Source organism: Nelumbo nucifera, chromosome 8, assembly GCF_055504915.1.
Source record: "Nelumbo nucifera cultivar China Antique chromosome 8, China Antique-T2T, whole genome shotgun sequence".
In the NCBI taxonomy this organism is placed as follows: domain Eukaryota; kingdom Viridiplantae; phylum Streptophyta; class Magnoliopsida; order Proteales; family Nelumbonaceae; genus Nelumbo; species Nelumbo nucifera.
In genome coordinates this window covers 19720536-19740062 of record NC_142656.1, presented here as the reverse complement: position 1 = coordinate 19740062, position 19527 = coordinate 19720536, and the positions used below count along the sequence as shown (strand labels likewise).

Here is a 19527-nt window from a genome sequence, read left to right as displayed (position 1 = left end):
TGATAAACTCTGGTTGTATTGTCCCGCCTCGAATACAATTTCTTCGCATGGTCCCACACATCTTTGGCAGTATCAAGGAACATGAAGTTCACACTAATCCTGGGTTCCATATTGTTCCACAACCATGTGATGATCTGAGCGTCCTCTTGCTCCCAGTCTTTATACTCGTGAGAGTCAGAGGAGGGTTTCTCCTCTCTGATGTGTTTTACCTTCTTCTTTGCCTTCAGAAAGACTTCCAACGGATTTAGCCCAAGGCACATAATTCTCTCCATTTAACTTAATGGAGGTCATCTGAACATTCAGGTAGTCTGTAGGCACCATCACACTAGGTTTATAATCATTATTGTCTCCCATTATGTTATCACCAACTCTGCACACTTGCTGAATTCTATTATCACTGAGATCTGCACACTACACACCACTAGGTCACACCTATCATACTGATTGCAGCACTAATTGTTGCTGGAATGTGTGCTCTTTACACCACAAACCCTAGATCACACCTGTCACACTGATTTCAGCACTTGTTGTTGCTGAAAAGTGTGCTCACACCACAAACCCTACTCCTACAACTACCTGAAATCACACCACTATATGATCATATCTCTTCCTTCAAAATGCACAAAGAAACCAGCATAAACCCTAGCGCTTACTGGCCGAAACCCTAGCAAATGGTCTGAAACAAACCTCCTATTTAATCCATAACAGATATCATGCACTGAAATCTCTTACCTTATCGCTGAAGTAACACCCATGCGAGCAGGAGAGCAGTCCACACACAACAGCCACTGCCCACACAGTTCGGCCCTCTATTCTTCCACTACTAGGAGAGGGCGATCTCAGAAATCACAGCAACCGACCACATACGACCTGACTGGAGGCATAGAGACCCCCAAGGGAAGAGGGCGATCACTCCTTTTCGGCCTTTTCCCTTATCTCCAATCGAACACAGAAAAAAGAGGAAAACCCTAGATAGGGTGCGCAGAGAATGAACCCTAGGCAAGCAGAAATCTAGGCAGATTTAACCTAGCTCTGATACCATGTTATAATTCAGGTCTGCCTTAGAGTTCGGCCTGACTGAGTTCAGTTATGTAGAAGAAGAAAAAGTGATAAAGAAAGAGAGAAAGAGAGAAAGAGAGAATTCTGGTTCGAACTGAAAGAGTCAACATGACTTCTCCCAGTCGGCCAGTAAGTATTTATATTATTATTAAAACATGACTGAAAAGACCTATGTGCCCTTACTTAAGTTAAGAGCACATGTTTCAACACAACATTACAGATCAACAACATCAATCAAGGTATAAAGACAGAAATACCCCTACGCTAACAAGGATCATTTGGTGAAAGTTTTGGGTCAGGGTGGGAATCTCATCTCGTGAACGCATAAGATAAACCCAAGAAAACCGGGTATGGTCATCAATAAATAACAGAAAATATCTATACCCATCCATGGAAGGAATGTGATATGGCCCCCAAACATCCATATGCACAAGATCAAAAAGACGATTGCTCCTTTTATCGCTCAACGAATAAGAGTGTCTACAATGTTTAGCAAACTCACAGCTCTCACATTGCAACTAGGACAACTCAACAGACTCAAACAAATTAGGAAACAAACTCCTTAAGGACCGAAAAGACAAATGACCCAATCGGTTATGCTTTGCATAACCGAACTCACACTTTGGGAAACAAGTGACTTCTTATCCCCCAACTCTTTCTGACGAAAACTCTCCCCGAGCAGATAGATCCCATTCGTCTCACGGTCAGTCCCAATCACCTTCTTCGTCTTCAGGTCCTGGAAAACACACCGGTCATGGAAGAAGGTTACTGAGCAGTTCATGTGTTTGGTAATACTACTGACTGAAAGAAGATTAGTATCAAGCTTAGGGACATGTAAGACAGAAGACAAGGAGATGGTATTCGATAGCTTGATGTCACCCTTGCCAGAAATGGGGACAAGAGAGCCATCAGCAATAGATACTTTATCCACACCAGAAGATAAATGATAAGTGGTAAACAATGAAGGCAAGCTAGTCATATGGTCGGATACACCCGAATCTATTACCCAACAGGGTTCTGTGGTACCTGGAGCTGAGGCATGGCAGGCTGAGGCTCAAGTACCTGAATTTGCGGAAGCAAATGTGGCGGGGGCTAATGGTGACTGCGGTGGTTGAGTTGAGTTACCAACTTCCCCTTCCAACTGTATAAGAGCAGCCCGAACTGCGGCTAAGGTCTCTAAGAATGTGCCTCTTGTGCCAGACGAGGGTGCTGAATTAGTATGCACTGCCACATGAACGTTACCCTTCTTGCTTCTTAACTTTGCCGGGACCAAATAAGGGTGTAGCTTCCAACATGTTTCTTTTGTGTGTTTGGGTTTCTTACAATGCCCACATACCACATAACTGCTGTTCCCAATACTGCCTTCGGCCTGATTCTTAAACTCCATTTCGGTCAAGAACCAAAAGTCTCCAAAATAGGGTTACTACAGTCAAAACCAGCACTTGGACTATCAACCACAATCACAAAATCAGTATAGAACCAATCTGTACTCACAGTAGATGTACATGAAACAGGTATAAAACTGATCTGAAATCAGTAACCACACACAACAGCAACAGTCCGGACTGTTTTCACCCCCTTAGAAGAGTTCGAAACCCCAAAAGAAAACTGAAAAACAGTTTGAAGAACAATCTGATATGCTGGAGCCGAATTGGGGTTTTAATCAGTCCTAAAAGCAAATTCTCAGTCATACACTCCAGATAGTACCGTACGGATAAGGCTTGTAGTAGGGTTAATATGAAACCCTAAAACTGATCAATGCTGAGGAGAGAACTATTAGGGTTTGCCGCAGTATTAGATCACAAGGTTCAGTCCAGTACTAGGGTTTGCCGCAGGATTAAGACAAAACCCTAGAGAATAGAAAGATAAACCCTAGAGTGGTTCGGTCGCCCTTGCTAGATAGGTCCAACCTATCTTCTCTGATAGTACTTCTCTCAGAAAATAAAAAACTTACAATAGGATGTTGTTCGCTGCCTTCCAAGGTTACCCGAACCCTAGCCTTCTCTGATTCTTCCTGATCACCAACTCGCTGCAACTGTGGCAATTCTTCAAACAGCTGCTAATCCTCTGGAGATCTCCAAGAACCAGTCAACGAACTCTACTTTCTCAGCTTCCAGCCTTAGATGGTTCTCATGTGGTCGGCTGGACTAGACTCACATGAGAAACCCTAGCTCTGATAACAAGTAGAAGTTCAGGACTGTTATCAGTCTTGAACCCTAATGGATTTCAGGTTCGAAAATAAGAAGAAAGGTAAAGAGAAAAAAGGAGGAAGAGAGAAGAGAAGCAGTAGAACACAAGAGTTGAAAAGGAGGAGTAGAAGCTTAATGTTCTGCCGCTGCCACTTTAATTAATATTTATAGGTTATGCTCATTACATGGAAAGGACAGATCTGCCCTTAGTCTTTACATAACAAATAGAGCAAAAATAAGACTGAAATAAATAACAACTGAAACAACTAAATGACCAATAGCTAACCCTAGGCAGACTAGAACACCTTCTACCCTACGAACACAGTGGGACCGTAGCTGTGGGGCCCACATCAATGTTCTCTACAGCATCCAACCTATTACCAGTTTTGAATCTCCCTCCACTTCCAACTGCTGAAAGCCCAGTTGTTTAGCTAGCTTGAGCCCTTGTAGGAGTGCCAGAACTTCTGCTCTAAGAGAGTCCCCCAATCCTATCGGGCCAGAATAAAGGGCCAGGACATTTCCTCTCCCATTTCTAAAGACACCCCCAATTCCAGAGGGGCCTGGATTACCTACAGAACTGCCATCAAAGTTTATCTTAACAGCCATAGATAATGAGGGCGACCAGTCCTCTTGGATATCTAAAGAGGGGCAGGAAGAAGCTGCTACTATACTCCACCCTTTAATTAAGTCATCAACAAAGGAGTAAATTGTGTTTATTTGGGGAGTATTTTTTGGGTAGTAGTCTAGAAAGGAACCTGTAGCTTGATATGGCCATCTGGTTAAGTAGCATTGCAATCTGATAAGTTCTAGACCATTTTGATCTTAATTAGTTTTACAAAATTTCCATATTTAGATAGTTAAATGGATTTTATGCATTAGTAAAATTGTAAAAATAAACTTCAAGATATATTTGTAGTTTTAATAAATATAAGCCTTTTAACAGAGAAAAATGTATGCTTATTGAGTCAAGTAGGTAATTTCCTTGTATGGCGTACCATATTTCAACCATGTAGATAGCTAAATTCAAACCTTCCACCGTGGAAAGGATCCTTGAATTGTAATTGGCCATCTTTTCAATTCTCCAATCCATATAAACCCTATATCCCATCATGTTTTCAAAATAAGCCTCTTTTTAGGGTGAAATTAAGCTGTTGAGTGGCAACCAATCCCTTAAAAACATTTTTTCCTCTCTTTAGTCAAATTAAGCTGTTGAGTGGCAACCAACTTCTTAAAAACCTTTATGTCTCTCTTTACTCTCTTTCTTGTTACAAGAAAGAGACGATTTCAATGCTTATTTCTTTCTCGGTTACTCCTTTGGCCTTAAACTGGGACTTTGGTTTCTAAAGAAGGTTACGTGATGGCGAATCTACTTGTGTTTCAGAACTGTTGTTATCACTTGATTTTTCATGCTTGGATCCTCCCAAACCTGATTTAAGAATTTGGACCCCTAATCCGAAAGGAAACTTTACTTGCTCCTCCTTTTTCAAATCCCTTTGCTCTACTCCTGCATCTCGTGGTTTCCTAGTTAAAGAAGTCTGGACTAGACCCATTTCCCCAAAGATTGTTGTTTTTTGTTGGGAAGTCTACTATGGTAAGATTAATACCTCCTAAAACCTGCAAAGGAAGAGATCAAATTGGTGTTTATCCCTTAATTGTTGTGCCCTTTGTAAAGCTTAGAATGAGAATTGTTACCACTTCCTAATCTCTTGTTCCTTTGTTGCAGCTTTATGGAATTGGATTTGTGTTGTTAGAGTTTAGATGGAACCTGCCATCCAATATTAGCTTGTTGTTTTGTCTATTTACCTTTGAGTCGCACACAAAGAGAGGGAGAATTATGTTGACATCTGTAGAGGAGATGGGCCGAATGGCCCATAGACTGTCATTTCATGTTATGTTATGTTTCTCTTTGTTATGGGCCTTATTCTGGGCCCATACTCCGTAATGTTCTGTTTTTTTGTATTTTTCTGCCCACTCAAGGGCCTCTCTGTAATTTATCAAAGATTAACACCTTAATAAAATGTTTAGAGTGTTAGAGTGAGGTTAAGTTTGAAACTCTCTCTCTAACACTCATTGCCGCCAACTCTCTCTCTTCTCTTCCTCTCTTGTTTGTTTAGTTTCTGTTTTGCATCTAATCTCAAACAGTTTCATACATCAAGTGAACTGTTTTCAACTTGGTATCAGAGCGGGTCATTGCTTGGCGTGTCCCTCATGTGGTTCTAGTTCAGCCAACTGCATGAGGAGGTTCTAGGGCTGAATGTTTACAGTCATTCGCCTGGTTCTTGGAGGTCATTGGAGTGTGCCCAAGTTTCTATACACTTGAAGAAGGGTTCGGTGACCAGGAAGAATCAGAGAGCAAGTTTTCTAGTCTGATTTGAAATCAGAAAAAGGGGATTTCGAAGCTAGCTCAGAGAGCAAAGTGTTCGGCCTGGTTTGAAGTTCAAACCAGAGATACTGTAAGTTGTTTTCTCAGTTCTTTGCTGAGTTATTTTGTTATTTGGGAGGACTGTTAAAGCATTCAAAGCACACCTCCATTCGGCCCACTGTTGCTGGACTGATTCTACTCGGAAATTTCTGGGTTATTCTGAAAGTGTGGTTCGGTTGTTATTGGACTTCCAAAACTGCTGAAAACTGATCTAAACTAAGTGGTACAAGCCTCTACTTTAGTTCAGCTACTTCTTGGACCTAGACGGAGTGTTCTTGGAGTGATTTCTGCTGGGTTAACAGTGAAGTGTTGACTGTTGCATACATAGTGTTTGTAAAAAGTCCTCTTAGGTACTGTGGACTGTATTTTTTGTTCTCCTTGGGAAATTATTGTTGGAAACCAAGGATACATATTGTTTGGAGGCTTGCTGGTTGTTCCTTAAAGGCTGAATCAGGGTTTCTTCTCCTTGAAAGTGCTGCCACTGAACTTGGTTCTCACGGCTGTCAGATCTGAACTGAGTTTGTGTGTTGCTGTGTTTGCTATTGTTTCAACCCAATCTGAGTTCTTTGAAATCAGGTCACTTTTGGAAGGCTTGCCGAAACCCTAATTGAAGCTGTTACATAATGGACTTCAGAAATTGAGAACAAGAGCACTGCTGAATATGGACATAATTCGGGAACTACAACTGATTCCTTGTTGGCTGTAACTACAGTTAAATTGGATGGAACCAATTATTTGGCCTGGTCACAATCCGTAAAAATTCATATTTGCAGTAGTGGAAAGTGGGGGTTTATCTCTGGGAGTAAGAAAGCTCCCCCAGAGGAGGATCCCTCTTATGAGAAATGGGTGCAGGAGAATTACACAGTGATTGGGTGGCTTGCGAACTCAATGCAGCCACAGATTAGCCAACATTATCTGTGGATGAACTCGGCTAAAGAAATTTGGGATAGTGTTGCAGAAACTTACTCCCAGAAGTTGAATGTTGCCAGAGCCTACAAACTGAGAAGTGATGTGAAGAATCTAAGGCAGGGGGAGAAGTCACTTGCAACATACTTCTCAACCCTGAAATCACTATGGCAAGAGATTGATTTGATAGAGGCTGTGACATGGGATACCCTCAAGGATGCTGAAACATATAGGAAATTGGTTGAAAGGAATAGGGTCTTTGAGTTCTTGACAGGGCTGAAATCTAAATATGACATTACAAAGCAAAACATCTTGTCCAAGGAAGATGTTTCATTGTCACAAGCATATGCTTTGGTTAGTAGTGAAGAAAGTAGGAGGCAAGTGTAGGTTCAAGGAGTTAGTATCAATGATCATTTTGCAAATATGGGAATTAAACCCAAAGGGGTTACAGGAGCTCACAGTGGCACAAGAAAGAAGGAGGTGGTGTGTGAATATTGTAAGAAGCCGAAACACACAAAGGACAAGTGCTGGAAATTGCATCCCAATCTTGTTCCTATCAGATTCCAGAAGAAGAATGATAATAGAAAGACAGGAAGTGCACATGCAGCCACAAGCACAGATACAGAGGTTGAGTCTACCAGTGCACAATTGGCAGCCATGAAAGCGGAATATGAGAAGTTTGGAAAGATGATCAGCCAGCTTAAAGGTGTAACTTCATCATCCAACCCTTCTGGAAGTCCAGCCACCACCGCATTTGCTCACTCAGGTATAAGGGCTTCTGCTAACCATGCATCCACCTCAGGTAATCTCAAAACCCCATGGATCATAGACTCAGGTGCTTCTGATCACATGACCAACCTTTCCACTTTGTTTGTTTCATATGATTTACTTCCTGGTCGTGACAAAATCACCTTAGTTGATGGTTCTCTTGCCCCTATTTCTGGCAAGGGAACTGTCAAGGCTACAAACTCCTTACTCTTATCTTCCACTCTTCATGTACCTAAATTAAATACCAACTTATTATTTGTATGTAGCTTGACCAAGTCATTGAATTGTTGTGTAACCTTTTTCCCTTCTCACTGTGTGTTTCAGGACTTGAAGTCTCAGAAGGTGATTGGGAGTGGCCATGAAGCAAATGGAATATACTTGCTCGACACCCCTGGCCAATGCTTTGATCATCCCAAGAATGTTGCTTTTGGTTCTACTTTTCCAGAGTCTGTCAGTCAAATTATGTTGAGTCATTGTCGGTTGGGTCATTTACCTTTTTCTGCTTTAAGTCATTTGTTTCCCAAATTGTTTAAGGGAGTCAGTGTGACCAGTCTCAATTGTGAGTCCTGTCAGTTGTCAAAGCATTGTAGAAAAAATTATCCTGTGAGCAATAAAAGATCCTCTTTTCCTTTTCATATTGTGAACTTTGATGTGTGGGGGCTTTACCACTTATCCTCTATGGGGGGTTACAGATATTTTATCCTATTTATTGATGACTTTTCTAGATTCACTTGGATATATTTAATGAAATCCCGGGATGAAGTCCCAAGACTTGTGAGGCAATTTCATGAGCTTGTTTTAACTCAATTTGATACCAGAATTAAGGTTTTCAAATCTAACAATGCAAAAGAGTATTTTGAGAAGAGTTTATCCTTGTATCTCTCTGACATGGGGGTTATTCATCAAAACTCCTGTGTTAGAACCCCTGAACAAAATGGAGTTGATGAGAGGAAAAATAGACATATTGTTGAACTATCTCATAAACCGTATGCCATCCAGGGTTTTAGGGTTTAAATCCCCCTTCTGTCTTCTTCATCCAGACAAGGATCTCTTCCCAATTCCTCTTCGTGTGTTTGGTTGTACCTGCTATGTTCACATTCCAAGTGTGCAGAGACATAAGTTTGAACCGAAAGCCCACAAATGTATCTTCCTTGGTTACTCCCCCACACAAAAGGGTTATTGTTGTTTTGATCCAAAGACTGGCACCCGACATGTTTCTATGGATGTTACTTTTGATGAACTTTCTCCTTTTTATGGTTCCTCTCAGGAAGGACATTGTCCACAGGGGGAGAGTCTGTTACAAGTTTTTGCTCTTTTTCTTCCTATCCCAGTTGACCCTCTTGACAAATCTGTATCCTCACCAAATGAATCAAAGGAGGATCAATCACTTCATACCTCTTGTCCTAGTGCCCCTATTTCTTTACCTCCTCGTCCTACCCATAATCCCAAAGTGTATCAAAGGCAGAGATCCAGGAATGAGCAAGTAGTTTCCCTTACAACAGATGAGGCTCATACATTCCCAATCATAGATGAGATAACAGGTACTGCTTCAGCTCCTTTGGAATCATCCTTCCCAGACCTTGATGTCCCCATTGCTGTTAGGAAAGGGAAGCGGAAGTGTTGCACACTGCATTTTCAAACACCTTTCTTATGACCTGCTTTCTCCTTCATACTTTGCCTACCTCTCTTCTGTTGCTTCTAACCCCATTCCTAGGTCTGTCTCAGAAGCTCTTGGGATTCCAGAATGGAGAGATGTCATGAAGACTGAAATGGATGCTCTACATGCAAATGGTACTTGGAAGGTGGTGGATTTGCCTGAAGGGAAGGATCCAGTTGGGTGCAAGTGGGTCTTTACCATTAAATACAGGGCTAATAGAACTATTGAGAGGTACAAGGCCAGACTTGTTGCAAAAGGCTACACATAGACATATGGGATTGACTACCTGGAGACTTTTGCCCCTGTTGCCAAGATGACATCTGTGAGGGTTCTTTTATCTCTGGCAGTTCACTTTGATTGGCCTCTCTATCAATTAGATGTAAAGAATGCATTTCTGAATGGTGACTTACATGAGGAGGTCTACATGTGTCTTCTTCCAGGAATGTATGGGAAAGATATGCAAGGAAATGTATGTAAATTGAAGAAATCACTTTATGGTCTCAAACAATCCCCTAGAGCCTGGTTTGAGAGATTTAGAGCTGCACTTGTTAAATTCGGCTATGTTCAGACACAATCAGATCATACTCTGTTTGTAAAGAAAAGTGGATCTCTAGCAGTGTATCTCATTGTGTATATTGATGACATTATAGTGACTGGTGATGATGCCTCAGGCATTCTGGCTCTTAAGTCTTTCCTCCGTACAGAATTTGAGATTAAGGATCTGGGGGAGTTGAGATACTTCCTTGGCATAGAAGTTGCCAGATCCAAGGATGGGATTCTTATTTCCCAAAGGAAATATGTCATTGATTTGTTGTCTGAAACAGGAAAACTGGGTGCAAGACCAGGTGCAACTCCCATTGATATGAGTCACAAACTTTCAGCTTCGGATGGAACTTTGTTGGAAGACAAAGGGGTCTTTCGGAGACTTCTTGGGAAGCTTCTGTATCTGTGCATGACTAGGCCAGATATTGCGTATGCTGTCAGTTGCATTAGCCAGTTGATGCATGCTCCTAGAGATACTCATATGGCAGCAGCAGAACGGATTTTGTGCTATCTGAAAGGCTCTCCCGGAAAAGGAATTCTATTTACCAAGCATGGTCATCTGAAACTTGAAGCCTATACTGATGCTGATTGAGCTGGAAATATTGATGATAGAAGATCTACTTCAGGGTATTGCAGTCTGGTGGCTGGTAATGTTGTCTCTTGGAGGAGTAAGAAACAATCTGTTGTGGCCCGATCCTCCGCAGAAGCAAAGTATAGAGCCATGGCACATGGAGTCTCGGAATTGTTGTGGCTAAGGTCCTTAATGGAAGAACTTGGGATTGATCATGACAAACCCATGATGTTGTACTGTGATAATCAGGCTGCCATCAACATTGCTCACAACCCGGTACAACATGATCGAACCAAACATATTGAGGTTGATCGACACTTTATTCGAGAAAGAGTCTCCTCTGGTGAAGTGTGTCTTCCATTCATTACTTCTGAAGGACAATTGGCAGATTTTCTCACCAAGGGCATTTCCAAGGCAAGGCTTCAACATGACACTGGCAAGCCGGTTATGATTAACATCTATGCTCAGCTTGAGGGGGAGTGTAGAGGAGATGGGCCGAATGGCCCATAGACTGTCATTTCATGTTATGTTATGTTTCTCTTTGTTATGGGCCTTATTCTGGGCCCATACTCTATAATGTCTTGTTTTTTTTGTATTTTTCTGCCCACTCAAGGGCCTCTCTGTAATTTATCAAAGATTAACACCTTAATAAAATGTTTAGAGTGTTAGAGTGAGGTTAAGTTCGAAACTCTCACTCTCTAACACTCATTGCCACCAGCTCTCTCTCTTCTCTTCCTCTCTTGTTTGTTTAGTTTCTGTTTTGCATCTAATCTCAAACAGTTCCATACATCAAGTGAACTGTTTTCAACTCAAAGCAACTATCTTGTGGACTGTTTGGGAAGAATGGAACACCAAAATTTTTTCTGAAAGGGAATGAAGGTTTTCAAAAGTTAAAGATCGTTTTCTGACAAGAGCAATTCAGTGGCTGAAAACATTAAACCTGTTTGATACCTATTCCTTTGATGATCTTTGGAGGAGTTGGTTAGCAGTGGCTAATACTTCTACTAGGAAGAATAGATATTTGGTAGAATGGATGCCACCTGGGGAGGAGTTTATCAAGCTGAACTTTTATGGGAGTAGCAGAGGTAACCCTGGACCTTTGGGTATAGGAGGAGTTCTGAGAAATAAAGACAATAGTACCATCTCTTTATATTCAGGTCCAATGGGTATGGGAGACTATAAGGACTGAACTGCTTGCTGCTGTACAAGGAATCCAGCTTGTAAACCAGCTAGGGATAGAACATTTGTTTATTGAAGGGGACTTACAGGTGGTGGTAGGATGGTTGCTGAATCCGGACTCTGTGATATGGGGCTATAGAGATCTCCTTAGAAAAGTCAAATGGCTAACAAGGAATATGACAGTTAGAGTCTAGTGGGTAGGCAGATTAGCAAACTCGATGGCTGACTCACTTGCTAAACAGGGGGTCTATTGGGATTCTTTTTTTGGGCTACCTTGTAACTTTAACTTATCACTTGAAATTGTAATCCTTTGAGCAATCTTAAAGGAAAGGTTTCATCTCTGCCTTTCCTTGGGTTGCCTGTAACTCTTATCTGCTGGATTAATAAAATGTTTACTCATTTATAAAAAAAAAAAGAAATTAAGCTGTTGAGTAGATCTATTAGGACTTTGTCTTCACTTATTGTTCATTTTTTTTTGGATCAATAACAACCTTTCATTAAACTTTCAATTTAGAAAGAAGTACAAAGGGAGGGGTAAACTCTCTTAACCCTCTCCAAAGAATTTAATTCAATTACAGAATAGCCCAAAACAGTTGTTCCCTTCCCACCCCTTGTTTAGCAAGGGTATCCGCAAAAGAATTAGCACACCTCTTTACCCATTGAATCTGAATCTCCACACCTTGTGCTAGCTGCTTGAACATTCTCTTTTCATTAGCAAACTTCCAAAGGCCTTTCTTTTCTTCTTACAACCATCCTATAACCAACTTTGAATCCCCTTCAATAATAAGTTTGCTGCATCCCAGCTCCCTTGCCTTCTTCATTCCTTCCATCACTGCCAGAATCTCAGCTTGCAGAGAATCACCCACACCAATAGGACCAGAAAATAGAGCAAGGACTTTTCCATCTTCATCCCTAAAAGTTCCTCCAATTCCCGAAGGCCCCGGGTTACCTTCACTATTCCCATCAAAGTTCAGCTTGGTAAATCCAGAGAGGCCTGGGGAGACCAAATGGGGCTAACCTTGGTTTTTGCATGTGCTGAGTTGGCCACTTCCTTCCAATTTCTTCTTATTATATCTGTGGAGGTATTGTCAAACATATCTAGAGATTTCACCCAATGCACCACTCTAATAGTAATTGTTTCAATAATGACCTCCTTATTCCTCTCTTTTTCATTAAATATCCTTGAATTTCTTTCCTCCCACACTGTCCAACATATGGCAGCTCTAACACATCTCCATAGAAGTCTACCCCTCTTCTTTGGCCACCTAAAGAAGGAAGAGGCGAACAAGCTTTGTACATTTGGCGGGGGTGTTCATCTGCAACCAAATAAAGAGAAAGTCCATTCCCAAATATATGAGACAAGTGAGCAAGATATTAGTAAGTGATAGCAACTCTCGCCATTTTCCTTACAAAGGATACACCAATTAGGGGATAGGCACCGATTAGGTCTTTTTCTCTGGAGCAAGTCACAAGTGTTACATCTTCCCAGAATGGCTTCCCAACAGAAGGCACCAATCCTTGGGGGAATCAGTTTGCCCCAAACTTCTAGAACTGGAAAGTCTATGTTGGAACTACCTGAGGGTTGTGTTAAGGCCTTAAAAAAGGAGGCACAAGAAAACTCTCCATTAGGGTCAGAGTCCAAAGTCTACTATCCCTTCTCCCTGGGTCCAAGACCACCCCACCCATGGTCTGAATTAAGGTTGAAACATGGTTGACTTCAGCATCCCTAAGGCCCCTTTTCTCCCACTTCTTCTCAACTCCTCCACACTCTCATTTGGTATTAGGATCTGATCCATTATCTTCCTATTGCTAACGAAAGCACCTTGATTCTGAGAGATGAGGTGAGGAAGCACAATCCTAATTCTCCTTGAGAGCACCTTAGCAATGATCTTGTAAAGGCTGTTTATCAAACTGATAGGTCTGTACTCCTTAGGATGAATAGCACCACTCTTCTTTAGAACCAAAGCTAAAATTCATCCTAGGTTTATCACATCCCTATCAAAGAATTCATTGAAGTATCTTTGAAGGTCGTGTTTCAAAATGTTCCAGCAATCTTGGTAAAAAGACATTGTAAAACCATCTAGTCTTGATGCTTTAGATCTATCCATTGAGAACACAACTTCCTTTATTTCCTCTAATTCAAGCCTCCTTTCAAACCACACCTTTTATTCCTTGGGTACCTTAGGCCAATTCAATTCTTCTAGTCAAATTCTTCCATTTAGGGGTCTTGTATAAATACATTTGAAAGGATCCACAAAGGCCCCAGCTATCTCCGATTGCTGGGTGAGTGTTACATCTTCAACTACCAATTTAGAGATTAAATTTTTATTTCTTCTGCTATTTGCCTAGCATGAAAGAACCTTGTATTCCTGTCACCTTCCTTCACCCATTTTTGTCTAGACTTCTATCTCCAACTTACTTCTTCCTTATATAATAGATCTTTTAATTGCTTCCTTAAGGTCCACCTTTCCTCCTTATCCCTTTCCTCAAAAGTCCCTTCATTCTCTTTGCTGTCCAGCTCCTCAATTCTATCTATCACTTCCTGTTTTTTCTCTTCAATCCTACCAAACTGTTGAATGTTACACTCCTTGATCTTAGATTTCAGCTCCTTTAACTTCCAGTGAAATTTCATCCCTTCCCAATTCACACTTGGGTCACTCTCGGCCCACCAATCCGTTATCTTTCCAACAAAACCCGGGTGACAGAACCACATGTTTTCAAATCTGAACGGTACTGGACACCAACCACCCACTCCTTCTTTGGCAATGAAAATAGGCCAATGGTCAGAAGTTACCCTAGGCAAGGCTCTAGATACAAGGTTTCCTTAATGCTCCTCCCAATCCACAGTAAACAAAAATCTATCTAGTTTGGAGCAAATAGGGTTTGTTTGAAGGTTAGACCAGGTGAAATCGGTATGAAGCAGAGGCAATTCTTTTAGTTCACCCATTTTTCATTTCCCTAACATCTTCTAGTGTTGTTGGGAAATGTTTAGAGATAATGTCATTAGTTGTTTCTAAGTAATGATATTAATGAAGATAGAAGGTTAGGTGATAAAGGGTTGGACCTCTTACCCTTGTTGGTAGTTTTATAGGTAACAGTTTACCCCCATCCCATAGTGCAAGGGCCAATTTGCACCTGAGGCGCACACCTTATTAAGCAAGGCACAAAACTACAAAAAAAGCTAAAAAATAAAAAAGTCAGAAAATTCAAAAAAATGCCAAAAAATTTAAAAAAATGCAAAAAATATTAAACATAATGTTAATAAAAAATATAAACTTAAATCTTAAAACAAGTGTTTTAAAAAACCAATTATCTAAAATTAAAATACATAAACATAACATGTAAAGCGTATTCAAATGAAAATTTAAAAATAAAAGCAAACATATAAAGCATTTTCAAGCATGTAAAACCCACAATCTCTTTTTATCCTTAATTGCATTGCTTCAAGTAGCTAATGTGATGTAAAACATATTGCATTCTTGATTCTATGAGTCGCCTTTGTACCACGCCTCTCGAGGCAAGCCCGAACAATTCTATGTTAGGGTTTGAAATTCTTATTTCTCACATAAAAATAAATGATTTTATAACTTTCATTGCCTTTTAAGAAGATATTTTATTGCAATGAATGAATGAACAACAATAGCAAAAAGCACAAAATTTTAAAAAGGTGCATGCCTGGGTTGAGGCGCAAGGCGCATCAGGTGCACACCTAGGCGCACCAGGTGTGCGCCTTTTGAAAGGGGTGTGCCTAGGACCTGGGCGAGGCGCATACCCCAAAATGCGCCTTGCCTGTGTGCCTAGGCGCGTCTTTTAAATCACTGCCCCATACCAATGGTAAAAATCAAAGGAAGAGCAAGATCATTGAGTTGATTAGTTCCTTTAGAAAGATATGTTGAGAAATACAGGATAGCCCCCATTCACTCTCAGTTCTTGATCTAATTTAATTAACTGTTCTGAACAATGATGCGGTTAATAATCTTTCTTTTTTATCTTTTTTTGCTCTACTCGCTGACCCCATATAATGAGATGCTCTTCTACATGAGCATTTGAAATAGTTTGGAAAGATGTAATATATCAGATGCTAAGTGCATACCTTCGGATGAACTTTGAATTGTGAAGGGAAATCAAAAGAAGTGAAAGAAAAGAGTGTAAAGAGAAAATAACACACAAGATTTATGTGGTTTTGCATTTTTTGTGTCTACATCCATGTAAGATTCACTATTCTAAATTCAAAAGTTTACAACCATAGAGAAAAAGCAAGCTCGTATAGAGATTTCCTAATTTATATTCAATCTATACCGGAAACATCCCTGTACAATACAAGTTAGAATTCATCAATCTCCACCTGGATTTGTAATAACCTCCCTGAAGATCTTGTAGATGCTTCCTGCTCTTGCATCCCCTTCTAGGAAATATATCCCTGCACTCTCATCTTGGAGTGCATCAATCTTCAGCAATGAGTGAGGTTGATCAAGTCTAAGCTGTGCTTGAACTTCTCTACAATGAATCTTGTTAACATGTTAACTGCATTGTTCTCTATACGAACCTTTTCAAAGATTCTCCCCTATTGCTATTAACTCTCCCTTGCTTTTCTTGTTTCCTTATCCCTTTAATACAAGAGCCTTGTATGTTTGGTTGATAATGGGATGGTGGATGATAATATTCCTTCTTCCACTCCTGGCATAAATGCTAATCTTGCCTCTAGATGAACCCTACATCCTACTTTTTATACATAAGCTTATGTCGCTCGGTAAAATAATGTCATCATTGTCATAGGTTGCAAGATTTCTCCTGGTTATTGTCACACTTTACAATATTTCCCCAGGTTCCAGCCTCCAAAACTTTGTATTTGTTTAAGTTTCAAAGGCAAAGTGCCTTTTACATCCTCAATCTATCAAACTTGCATTGGTAATGATGAATTTCTTCTGTGAGCAAACCTGTTTTCACATTTTGATTTGATTAAATAGTTTTAATTTTGGACATATGCAGATAACAGTCTGAGTATGCAACAATATATTGGAGTTATTCTTGTTACATGGCTCACTATAAATAAAATTTTAGAAAAAGAGCATACGTTTTTATTTCTTGAGGTTGCTTCCATTTATTTTAAATGAACTCTGTCCAGAAAAAGACATCAATATAAGATGTTTTGATGCCTTCAGATGGACACTGTGATCTCACAAGCACAAACAACACTCGGAGGACTTTCCCTTCAGCGTACTATGTTTGGGGGATTAAATTCAAAGCTGACCAATGTTAGCAGCCGCCTCCCAACGGTATGATAACTTACTTAAAAATGCATAATTGAAGGTATTCTTGCTACCAATCGACATCGTTAGATACATCAATAACAAAAAGTTGGCATCATTAGATACTGAGTAATTGTTTCTACTATTTCATTAAAAAACTCATTTGATATATTTGTGCAGGTAAATAACATTCTCTCAGCAATAAAAAGGAGAAAATCTATGGATACCATCATCCTTTCCCTTGTTGCGTCTGTGTGCACATTTCTCATTCTAATTTACTGGTTGACCAAGTAGGTAGGTAATGTGGTATCTCTGATGGAGTTTTGCTTCCTTATTCTTTATTTATATATTGTAAGTGAGAATACTAGTTTTCCCTTAGTGTTTTTGTTCGATGAAATTTTGATATACTTGTTATATATTTTCTCTAAATGGTGCGTGTGTGTGTGTCTGTGTGAGGAAAGGAAAGCAAGAGAGGTATAAATGAGTCATCATAATCTGTTCATATGGATTGTATGAGGCTGTGAAAAGCGGTTGTGAGGGATTAATGTTGTGGCTTAGGTTTAGTTGGTTCTTAGAGATTTAGGAGCTTTTTCAGAGGGTGAGAGGTTTTCCGGGAGGTGAATTAATTCTTGCTGAAAAAACGTCTGTTTTGAGAGAATGGGGTGAAGGTTTTTGCGGTTGTTTTGGGTTGGCTTGGGTCATTATGTTGTGTTGTTGAGGTCTTGTTGGTAGTCTTTCCTGTGTTTCCAAGTAGTTTGGTGGGCCTGAGTATGTTGATCTTTGTTTTGTAAGGCTGTGGTTTTGCAAGGGGCTTTATTCTTTGTATGAGGTGACATCTTGTCATTAGAATTTATATTTTCTCTGTATTTTTCTTTTTTGTTGATTTCTTATTATAAAAAAGGCCAAGTGTGAACCACTGCTACTATTCTCCTATACTTCCTCATAGGATAGTTTTTCATTAACAATCTGTGCATTATGTTCAATCCATATTGACCACATGATCACTAAGGGTATGGATCTCTGTGCAAATTTTCCCTTCTTGTTTAAACCTTTTATATGCTAGATCAATTGCATCTCCTTCACTATTTCAGTAAAGCACCAACTTAGGTTGAAAAGTTGGTAGGAATGGTTTAAAACGCTGAGGCGTGACGCGAGGCGTTCCACTACCTAGAGGTGTAAGCCTCCCGAACACAAGGAGGTGTAAGCCTCCTTAAGAGGAGGGGGGTTAGGAGGAGGATGAAGAGGAAGGGGGGATCTCATTTTTCCTTTATTTTTAATAAAAAATTTTTATATTAAGAAGAATAAAGATGCATAACCTCCTTAAGAATAATGCATAACATTATTCTTTCCCCTTATCTTTTCTTCCCTTCCCTTCCCTTTTCTATTCTTTCCTTTTCTCTTTTTTTCTTCTCTTTCTTTTCCTTTCTTTTCCTTTCCTTTCCTTTTTTTCTTTTTTCTTTTTTTTTCTGTCTTTTTATATAAAATGTGCATGAGGCGCATGAGGTGTATGCTTCTAGCACACCTCATGAAAAAAGTGCAAGAGGTGTACGCCTCAGAGGTGTCAACGCCTTTGGCATACGCCTCAGGGCATTTTGGGAGCGCCTCGCCTGGAGGCGTGCCTCCAAGCGTATGCCTCCCACACCTTTTAAAACACTGGGAATGGTCTCAAATTTTTGTTTTAAAGGGGTAGTAGATAGGAGGTGGTCTGGGGATTTGATCAAATAGATACATAATGCAGCTAGTTGAAGGTAGATTTGTATCAACTTGTGTATTTTTTTTATAGTAAAAATAAAATAAATTTTCATTAGAAAAGAAAAATATTACATCCTATCCAGGTGTTAAGGCAACACCCACATGACAGCTAATCTATCAGAAACATCTCAATTACAAATCAAAACTAACTATCCAAATTACACATTTGAATCCCCAACACTTCCCCAAGGTCCTCTTTGGTTAGTTGTCTAAATTTTGGTAATACTACTATACTAGGGCCCAATTAGCAAAAATTCCACCCTCACCCCTTATTCATTTAACTGATACACATTTGAAAGCCACCACCTCCACTCCCCTTCTGCCATTTGGAAGCAAATTGAAATTGAAAAAACTCCCTTCTTCTCCTTAGTCTTTGTAAGGACACTTGGATCCCAGATGATAAACAATCCTCCCAATGGACCCACTTGCCCACTCCCTATTATTGGACCCCCAAATTTCATTCTTCATTCACAGATCAAACGACTCCAGCTTCGTCTCTTGTGTCACATCACTACATCTGGACTGTGTTTTCTTAGAACATTCCTTACAACCATTCTTCTTCTTTCATCTGTCAAGCCCTCAGCATTCCATGAAAGTAACTCCATCTTCAAATTCAGACTCCAATAACCACTCCCTCTATGTTTCAGCTTTCTCTCTCTATTCTTCATCAATTATCCCTTCTTCCCTCCCCTTTCCCTCTTCCCATACCTCACTCCCTTCTCCAATGAAATTCTTTTTCTTATTGTTACAAAACAGATCTGTACTAGTTTTAGCCCTAGATTAGCAGAGAATAATAGTAAGAGAGAGAGAGAGAGAGAGAGAGAGAGAGAAGAGAAGAGAAGAGAAGAGAAGGAGAGAAGATTTGGTTCGAACTAGAGAAGGAAGATCTATCTCTCTAGTTGGCCAGATGTTATTTATAGGTTTCTAATTAAAAGGACAAAGACAGTTATGCCCCTACTTAAGTATGGGGCACAACACTTAAACCAAAACATAATAGACATTACACTTTACTCTTAACATAAAACAAAATGACCAAACTACCGTTTTACAACCGACTTTAACACTCCCCCTCAAGCTGGTGAGTATATGTCATATAGTCCCAGCTTGTTACATATATAATCCACTCTTCCCCGACTCAAATGTATAGTGAACAAGTCTGTGTATTGACTTCCCATATTTACATATGTAGTGCTTATCTCTCCACTGTAGATTGGTTTTCATAATATAGCTTC

The 19527-nt window shown here is 40.0% G+C and overlaps 1 protein-coding gene across 6 annotated transcripts in view; it reads left to right on the top strand.

The window, feature by feature from the left end:
• The window catches only part of LOC104589068 (Golgi SNAP receptor complex member 1-1-like), a 48802-nt gene that overhangs the window by 10246 nt on the left and 19029 nt on the right, over positions 1-19527 (top strand). For 5 of the 6 annotated variants that reach the window (XM_088893685.1, XM_088893686.1, XM_088893687.1 and 2 more), the window contains exons 4-5: positions 16457-16570; positions 16724-16837. In XM_088893685.1, coding sequence (XP_088749811.1) covers positions 16457-16570; positions 16724-16837 — 228 coding nt within the window. Of the gene's footprint in view, positions 1-16456; positions 16571-16723; positions 16960-19527 lie in introns of those variants that run through there. The other variant, XM_088893689.1, reaches the window with a different exon arrangement.